The following is a 9,402-nucleotide window of genomic DNA, read 5'->3' as shown; positions in this document are numbered from 1 at the left end:
TTATTGTTCCTCCCTTATCTCAGCATTGTCCGATTTTGAGTCGTCAGCGTTCAGATCGTTCTGGAGTTCACAGTTCGGTTTGTCTGTTTTACCGATGGGCTTGATTCCGTCCCCCGTGGCGGCCGATGGGGGACAGAATTCGGGAGCTGGCGAGTCGGACATGTCGGGGGTTTGGCAGTGGGCGTCCGCGGGCGGCGACGTCTCAGCGGCAGGGGCGGTGCCGCCGTCGCGGTTCGTTTGGGTCTGGGGCTCCGTCCTCGCGGCGACGGAGGGGGCCGCGCCCGCTTTCGGGAGGGGGCGGAAGGGGTCACCGCGGAGGTCAAAGTGCGTGCTGCTGCCGGGGAAGCCCAGCACCGGGGAGAGCGGCAGAACCTCGGTGTGGGAGAAGGGGGAAGGTCCCACCGAGTCCAGGGAGCTCTCCCAGTCGTCCGCATTGTCCCCGGTGTCACCTTCGTCATCGTCCTCATCGTCTTCATCCTCCTCATCTCCCTCTTCATCCTCGTCTTCCTCGGGGTCGATGGTCTCCAGGCTGTGGGTGCTGCAGTCCATGAGCCCGCTGCACAAGCTGCTGCCGTCCTCGTCTTCGTCGTCGTCGTCGTCGTCGTCGAAAGCCTCGTCTTCCTCCTCTTCGTCATCCTCGTCCTCCTCCTCTTCATCCTCCTCCTCCTCGTCTTCGTCCTCGTCCTCGTCGAGCTGCGAGTCTGTGTCGCTGGTGTTGTGGAGGTGCATGATGGGAAGGCTCGCCGTGCCGTTCATCAGCGGGAACGGCAGGTTTGGCTGCTGCTGCTGCTGTATCTGTACCAAGGGGGAGTCTCCATGGTAACCGTTGCCGTTGGTAACCAGCTGCTGCCGCTGCTGCTGCTGATGAGGATGAGGATGAGGATGAGGAGGAGAGTGAGGATGAGGAGGAGGATGATGCTGCTGCTGCTGCTGCTGCTGCTGATGCTCGCGGCTCTTCTCCAGCTCCAGCTTCATGATGGTGTGCAGGAAGTGGGTGCGGACCCGGACCGGGTTGAACTCCAGACGTCCGGCCGCGTTGCCGCAGCTGTCCTTGGTGCAGCCGCACGGAAAGGACGTGCGGTCCACCTGGCGGCGTGGATGCAATGAAGATAATATCAATAAGATGAAGTAACACCTTCGGCATATGCTTCAGGAATATGTGTCCGCATCGCAAGGCAGGAGTGATAAGAGGGAGACTCATAGTGATAGCGGTCATTGTTGTCACGAACCTGCAGTTGGACTTCATTCAAATAAACCAATAGATTGATAAATAGATTGATAAATAGATTGATAAATAGATTGATAAATAGATTGATAAATAGATGCAATATATATATTATACTCATCCCCCAGGGAAGTAGATCTAGTCCAAATTCAAATCATAGTGTAGTAGCAGTGTAGTAGTAATAGTGTAGTAGAAGTGTAGCAGGAGTGTAATAGCAGTGTAGTAATAGTGTAGTAGCAGTGTGGTGTAGCAGTGTAGTAATAGAGCAGTAGTAGTGTAATAACAGCAATGCAACAGTAGTGTAATAGTAGCAGTGTAGTAGCAATGTAGTAGTTGTGTAATAGCAGTTTAGTAATACTGTAGTGGCAGTGTCATAGCAGCAATACAGTGTCAGTGTAGTAGAAGTGTAGTTGCAATGTAGTAGTAGTGTAGTAGCAGTATAGTATCAGTGCAGTAGTAGTAGTAGTGTAGTACAAGTGCAGCAGCTGTGCAGTGGTAGCAGTGTAGTAGCAATGTAGCAGTAGTAGTGTCTTAACAGTGTGGTAATAGTGTAGTAGCTGTGTAGTAGTGGTAGAAGTGTAGTAGCAGTGTAGCAGCAGTATAGTAGTAGTGTAGTAGTATAGATGGCCTCACCACTGCTCCATTTACCTGGCACTTAATGCCGGCCAGGCTGCAGGCGCAGGTTTGGGGGTTGCATGCGCCCCGGCAGCTGCAGCCGCATTCCTCCCTGGAGCCGCGCAGCGCCCGCAACTCGTGCTTCTCCTGCACGTCAATGCGGCGCACCCCTGCGGTGCGCAGCAGGGCGCGGCGCCGCCTGGTGGTCAGCGGCTGCAGGAAGAAGTACTCGTCCACCTCCGTGTTGTCCACGTCCAGGTCGTCCTCCGAGACGTCGTCCAGCGTCATGGCTGCGGCCTCCACTGACGACACCGTGCCGTTCCTGGTCAGCTGGAGCGGAGGGGAGGAGGAGGTGAAGTAGTGGTGTAAACCAAGCTGGTTTTAGCATTGAGTACAGCAGCTACGAGCCCAGAGCCTCTTCTAGTGCAGGGCAACTACGAGTCCAGAGCAACTGCTAGTGCAGAGCGGCTACTGGCGCAGGGCAGCTACTAGTACAAAGCAACCACTAATGCAGAGCAACTACGAGTCCAGAGCAACTACTGGCGCAGAGCAACTACTCGTGCAGAGCAACTACTGCCGCAGAGCAGCTACAAGCACAACGTATCCTTAAAAGTTATAAAAGTTTACTATTAATTACTATTTAATTTACCAATTTAACCAATTTCAAGTACAGTGGAACCTCGACTTACGACTGCATCTACGTACGACTAATCCGAGAAACGAGCAGCGATAGTCGCAAAAATTTGTATCGACTTGGGACCGACTGCTCCAAGATACGACCGTGGAATTTTGCAGTCGGCGCGTCGGCGGCCAGTCAGCAGTCAGTCAGTCAGCAGTCAGTCAGCAGTCAGTCAGCAGTCAGTCAGTCAGCAGTCAGTCAGCAGTCAGTCAGCAGTCAGTCAGTCAGCAGTCAGTCAGCAGTCAGTCAGCAGTCAGTCAGCAGTCAGTCAGCAGGCAGCCAGTCAGTCGGCGGTGACCTACATGGTGTGTGCACGTAGTTCGTGGTTTATCGATATTTTTTTCATATATACTGTGTCGTAAGTCGAGGTACAACTGTAATATGACGTCACATCGAATTTACCAAAGTTACCGAGTTATTGAAAACGTCCCCCCACGAGGGAACGAACCGACTCGTTTGGCGTCTCCAAGTCATTTTAAAGGTTTGTTCGCGACGACCGCATCGGTGAGCAATCAGAAACGACAACAAAAATCAACGACATTGACATGGCCGCTGTGTCGGGACCGACCCTGAGCCTGATGTTGTGCAGCTTCTCCTCCTTCAGGTGCTTCCTGAGCAGGGTGCGGTGGCTCCTCTCCTGCTCCAGGGCGAACTCCCCCAGCGTGAAGCGCCGCGCCCAGCTGTGGCGCGGCGACATGCCCAGCGTGCTGCCGCCCTGCGTGGGCACGCTGGTGAAGCCCTGCCGCCGCCCAAAGTAGTACACCGTCACGCCCTCGAAGTGCACGCTGCGGCCCCGCCGCCGCTTGGCCCGCTGCTGCAGCTGCTGCTGATGGAGGGAGGTGGACGCTGAGGCTGGAGGACAGAGGGGACAGTATGTGCTCTGTAAACAGGTCAAAAGACGGTTCAGCATGTAGCTGCATTTAAAACGACGAAGATCTCATTTCTTCATTTTTGGAGCTAGGCTAGTCGATCCCCTCTGCAGCCATGCATTGAGCTAACGCAGATAGCCGTAGTCCCTTGGTCGCCAGTCCCCAGACCCCACGTTGAGAACCCCTGGAGCGGCGGGGGCTGCTCTTACCGGCGTGGGGTTCGGGGGCGACTGGGTGGTTGAGGCTGTCGCTGCTGTTGCCGCTGTCGCTGCAGGAAACGTCGTCGTCGTCCGAGCCCCGCAGCGACAGGTAGGCGGCGGGGTCCGCCTCCAGCTTCCTCTTCAGGATCCCGCTCATCGTCCCGCGGCTCCGCCCACGAGGCTGCACCTGCAACGCAAACAGTTAGCCCTGGCGTTTTCACTGGTTTTCAATTCGAATGCGTGCGATGTGTTCACAGTCGAAATAATGTGGAAGTGACATTGTGTGCATTCTTTGCATCGTGGATTTGAGCATTTTTTTTGAGCATTACTTTCCTGAACATTTCACATTTCACCGGGCATCCAAGATGAAATACTCAGTGCTTACAGTGCATTGGGTGAACGATGACTCAAGTTTATATATGTATTCATATTTCATATATATATATATATATATGAAATATGAATACATTTTTTATTATCAAATCAAATAAAATACAAAACACTTATAATGCTACTTATTCCAATCAAGGTTTACTGTAGATGTATCACACTGAGACTGTGTTCCTCTCTCTCTCTCTCTCTGTTTCGTGGTCTCCCGGGGTCTGCGCGTCCGCCCCCGGCGTGATGTACAGTTTGTGGGATGGTGCGTCCCCCGTGCACAACGGGCGTGGCCGGCCCCGGCCACGCCCGGCCACGCCCGTTGTGCACAGTTCTTTTGGCAGGGACGCCTCGTTGGAGTCCCCGTGTGTCCGGCGGGTCCCCAAAACACAGCGTCTTCCGCTGAAGATACTCTTGGTAGGTCACCCGGTGTAGAAGTCAAACGAATGAATGTAATCGACATGTTGTCGGAGGGAAAACAGGAACTCGGAGCAAGCACGCAGCCGTGGTCGTATGTGGTCACCACATATTTTTGGAAAAGGCTTTTAATAGTATTACACATTTTTTACGATGTGTCACAACGCCACATGCAGCCAAGTTGCATTCTGGGAGGAAACTTTGTTCCTCCTTTCGGACTGCACACACACTGGTACACGTGCGTGAGCACACGCATCCGCCGCGCGCGCGCACGCACGCACGCACACACACACACGTACACGCAAACGTGACTTAAACTCGATGCTAATTGCTCATTTTCTTTGAGAAATAATGAACTGTTGAGCTCATCCCCCCGGTGGCCGCGACTGGTACAGCATTACATCATATGCAGCAGTAACCCTCCCTACCTCTCTCTCTCTCTCTCTCTCTCTCTCTCTCCCTCTCTCCCCTGTTTCCCTCTCTCTCTTTTTTGCCGGTCTTTGTCTCCATCCTTTGAGTGTAATTCTTCTCCTCCTCCTCCTCCTCCCCTTGCCCATCGTGTCCCCTTTCGCTCTTCATCCTTTCCATACGTCTCTCCACTGTTTCTGTTCTACCACTTCCTTTCTCTATCCAGCGCTCTCTCTCTCTCTCTCTCTCTCTCTCTCGCTCTCTCTCTCTCTCTCTCTCTCTCTCGCTCTCTCTCTCTCTCTCTCGCTCTCTCTCTCGCTCTTTCAGGAAAAGGGGGAACAATTGAAACGGTAAGAACGTCCACTGATCACCTGTCACCCTTCAACAGAAGTCGTCTCTCTCTCTCGCTCTCTCTCTCTCTCTCTCTCTCTCTCTCTCTCTCTTGTTTCTCCCTCTTTCACTCTCTCCTAGAAAAAGGAGTGTGCACGGTTGAACGTGCATGCACAGGTGCACACACACACACATACACACACACACACACACACACACACACACAGACACACACAAACACGCACTCACACACACACACACACACACACACACACACACACACACACACACACACACAGACATACACGCATCAACAGAAAATTCCATTTTTGGACAATGGAGTGATGGACACTGACCTGTTTTCTTTTATCTCTCTCTTCTTTCTGTTTCTCGCCTTGTTCAGTTTTCCAAGGAAGAGCCTGGTTCACTCTCGCTCTCTCTCTCTCTCTCTCTCCCTCTCTCTCTCTCTCCTCTTTCACATCACCCGCCGTTCAGCACCAGCAGCAGTGGCCAAACATCCTCCCCATGTGTCGTGATGATGCAGAGAGCGCTGCCATGATGCTCTCCCTCGCTCTCTCTCTCTCTCTCTCTCTCTCTCTCTCTGCCCCCCCCTCTCTCTCTCCCTCCCTCCCTCGCTCTCTCTCTAACCTCTACCGCTCTGCCTCTCCTCTCTCCCTCTCTTTCCAGCAGTCTCTGGCACTATTGTGCAGATACAAACCTCTCTCTCTCTCTCCCTCGATCCCTTTCTCTATTGCCTCTCTCTCTCGCTCCTTTTCTCTCTACCCCTCTCTCCCCCTATCTCCGTCTCTCTCTCTCTCTCTCTCTCTCTACCCTTCTCTGCCTCTCTCTACCCCTGTAGAACCTTATATATCTTATTTGTTTTAGTAAATTGAAGTCTATTTTACGAGCTTCAGCCAAACTCCCCTCCCTCGCCCTCTCTCTCTCCCCCTCTCTCTCTCTCTCTCTCTCTCTCTCCCTCCCTCTCTCTCTCTCCCTCCCTCTCTCTCTCTCTCTCTCTCTCATGCGTGCTCTCTCTGCTTTGCCTGTCTGAGCCGCTCCGTCAGACTCTCCCACTTTGCTTGGCCCTGCATTGCATTCTCCTGCCTCTGTCCTTTTTTTTTTTTTCCCTCCCTTTTTCATCCACCTCTCCCTCCCTCCCTCCCTCCCTCCCTCCCCCCCTCCCTCTCTCTCTCTCTCTCTCTCTCCCTCGCCCTCTCTCTCTCTCTCTCTCTCTGCCTCTCTCTCTCTCCGTCTCTCCCTCGCCTCACAAAGACTCGTTAGCTGGATGCTGCTGCCAGCGAGCGCGCTGGAGCCTGACTGAGGTGAAGCAAACCCTTGGAGATCACAAGCAGGGAACGAGGGGAGGGGGGAGGGAGGGAGGGTTGTGGTTGTGGTTGGGGGGTGAGGGGGGGGGGGGGGATCGGGGGGTGGGGGTGGGGGTGGGGGGTGGAGTGAATTGGTGAGGAGGGAAGAGCGGGAAGCTCCGTCAAACTTCCCATTGAACGGAAAAGGGCGCCACAGATGCAAAATGGGATCGGTAGGGAAATGGATGAAGACGTGGAGATAGATGGGAAAGGCCTCGGGAAAGTAGTAGAGAGATAGAAGTTCGATCACAGACACATGTCTATTCCATAATCTGGTAAACTCCAAGGGCATAAGCATTCGTTTATAGCACTGTTCAAACAGAAACGTGTTTTTTGATAGTTCAAGTGGAAATCAGTCACATTGTCCGTTTAGCTATCCACGAACCTAGCCGAAAGTCTGTGGACAGGCTTTCTATTTCAGCCACACCCATTGCATCAAATCAAGCGCACAGCCGTGCGACCTGTGCCAGCTCAGTGGCTTTCAACCCCGCGACCTTCGGAGGACGCCACCTTTCCAGCAAATCCCTGTGTGAAAAATTTCCGCCCCGCTCGCCCTGCCCCTGTCAACTGTGGGTTCCGTTACGGTGAACGTGAGCGACGTCTCGGCGCGAAGCGCGAGGCTCAACCCACGGAGCGGCAGGGCCGCACGAGCTCACAGAACGGGACCGCCTTCCGGAAGCAGAGTCAGCGCAAGGGCTGTTCGTCGCGAACGGGGGGTTTCTACGGCCGCGCGGCGACAAGCCGGAGATCGCCGCGTGCGATGCCAAGCGTCGGCTGGAGTGGGGTGAAGCACGCCGAACATTGGACTCAGTGGAAATGGGTTTTCTCGAGCGGAGATTGCGTTTCACCATCTGGCAGTCTGATGGACCAATCTGGGTTTGGCAGATGCCGGGAGAACGCTATCTGCCTGAAGGCATAGTGTTGCATAGCTGCTTGTCACGCTTTGGGCTCGGCCCCTTAATTCCAGCGAAGGCAAATCTCAACGCTACAGTATACAATGACCTTCTAGAGACGTGTGCGCTTCCAACTTTGTGACAACGGTTTGGGGAGAAGCCCTTTTCTGTTTCCGCACGACAATGCCCCTGTGGACAAAGCGAGCTCCATAAAGACGTGGCTTTACTGACTCTGGTGAACTGCACTGGCTCGCCCAGAGCCCAAACCTCAACCTCAAACACCTTTGGGATGAACCGGAACGCCACCCATCAGCGTGTGACCTCACTGACGCTCTGTGTCTGAATGGAAGCAAACCCCTGCAGCCATATACTGTATGTTTCAAAATCCAGCAGGAGCAGCAAAGAGGGGGGAACAACTCCATATTAATGCTCACGGTTTGGAAATTTAATGTTCAACAAGCACATATGGATGTGGTGTTCGGGTGTCCGCATACCTTGTGCCATGTAGTGTAATTCGTTTCATCATCAACATTTTGTTTTGTCCATATCCACGGTTTACTGATCGCAACCAACACAAATTCACCAAATTCAGTTCCCGGATCTTTGTATTCTGGCCGGGAATGGCGGTGGACCCCGCCACCAGTAACAATGTAAAACAGTATATAGAGGATTATATTATACATATACTATACTGTACCGAGGAATACGATGAATGGCTGTTTCATATGATGCGGCAGCATTTATCCTTATCCTATTTGTTAGTGTGCTGTATCTATTTAAAGCAAATTTTATGTCCAACTTGCTTCCCTATGCAGCCTTCCATGCCAATGAAGCCCATTTGAAATAGAGACAGCGAATACATTAAAACAGATACAGGAGAAGAGGTACAAAGGAGGGAAGGGGAGACGGAGGAGGAGAGTCAGAGTGAGTCAGTCCCTCTGAGCCCGGAGGCACCAACGCATCCAGACTGATTTGTATTATTTATGGCTATCAATATCAATGAAAGGCTAAGAAACATGTACGCTGTCTCACTGGAACTGTTGTGGGAATCCAGGGCAGCCCGTTGTTTGGCTTTTTTTTTTTTTTTTTTTTTTTTAAACCCAGGCCTTATTAAAACGCTGGTTCTTATCAGTCATAACTTATTCATAGCAACAACCTCGACGAACGCCTCACTACTGAGAAACTTACCACTCTGCTGTAGCTTCTCACTGGGCTTTGATGGGGCATAAGCCTTCAAAGAAAATGTTTAAATCGCCCCCACAAAAAGGGGGAAGCTCACAATACCGTCACACACAATGTCATCAGCCAGGCCATCAAAAAAAGGTCACAAACTCTGAATCTTATCAAGGTTTTCAGGGTTTTATTGACTATTTTGCACTTCTCCAAATCAGCTCTTTTGGCTACATCCGTGCTGAGACTAGAAACAGAAAGTACGAGGCTCGAAAACACAAAGTAATTTACTAGAAACAGGAAGTAACAGGCTACAAAAAGGAAATTAGTGACAAGAAACATGAAGTTAGAGGCTAAAAACATGAAGTTTGAAACTAAAAGCAGGAAGTAAGAGACTAGAAACAGGAATGAAATGACTACAAACAGGAAGTAAGACTAGAAACAGAAAGTACAAGGCTCGAAACAGAAAACAAGATATGAGAAACGGGAAGTAAGAGGCTACAAAAAGGAAAAAAGTGACAAGAAAGATGAAGTTAGATACTAAAAACATGAAGTTTGAGATTGAAAATAGGAAGTTAGAGACTAGAAACAGGAAGTAAGAGGCTAAAAAGAGGAAGTAAATTACTAGAAATAGGAAATAGATGACTAGAAACAGAAAGTACAGGGCTCGAAACAAAGGTAGAAACTAGAAATAAAAAGTACAAGGCTTGAAAAAAAAAAAGTAAGATACAAGAAACAGGAAGTAAGAGGCAAGATAAAGGAAGTAAGTGACTAGAAACATGAAGTTAGAGACTAGAAAAGATGCAAGTGAGAGGCTAGAAACTGGAAGTGAGAGACTAGATACATGACCTAAA

The 9,402-nt window shown here is 51.3% G+C and overlaps 1 protein-coding gene across 1 annotated transcript; it reads right to left on the bottom strand.

Annotated features, from left to right (window-relative positions):
- LOC307247775 (uncharacterized protein) lies at window positions 1-5,565 on the bottom strand (the record flags this gene model as incomplete). The annotated part of the gene is made up of 6 exons (XM_080023897.1): window positions 5,478-5,565; window positions 3,598-3,775; window positions 3,088-3,371; window positions 1,859-2,170; window positions 928-1,086; window positions 1-870 (listed from the first exon to the last, which is right to left on the bottom strand). Exons 2-6 carry the CDS (start codon window positions 3,743-3,745, stop codon window positions 1-3), a joined length of 1,773 nt encoding a protein of 590 aa, XP_079880023.1. The 5' UTR covers window positions 3,746-3,775; window positions 5,478-5,565.
- Window positions 5,566-9,402: the final 3,837 nt, after the last annotated feature.

The sequence above is a fragment of the Zeus faber genome, assembly GCF_960531495.2.
Source record: "Zeus faber genome assembly, chromosome: 2".
NCBI classification, from domain to species: domain Eukaryota; kingdom Metazoa; phylum Chordata; class Actinopteri; order Zeiformes; family Zeidae; genus Zeus; species Zeus faber.
The sequence above is the reverse complement of the archived record's forward strand: the minus strand, read 5'-3'. Positions and strand labels throughout refer to the sequence as shown.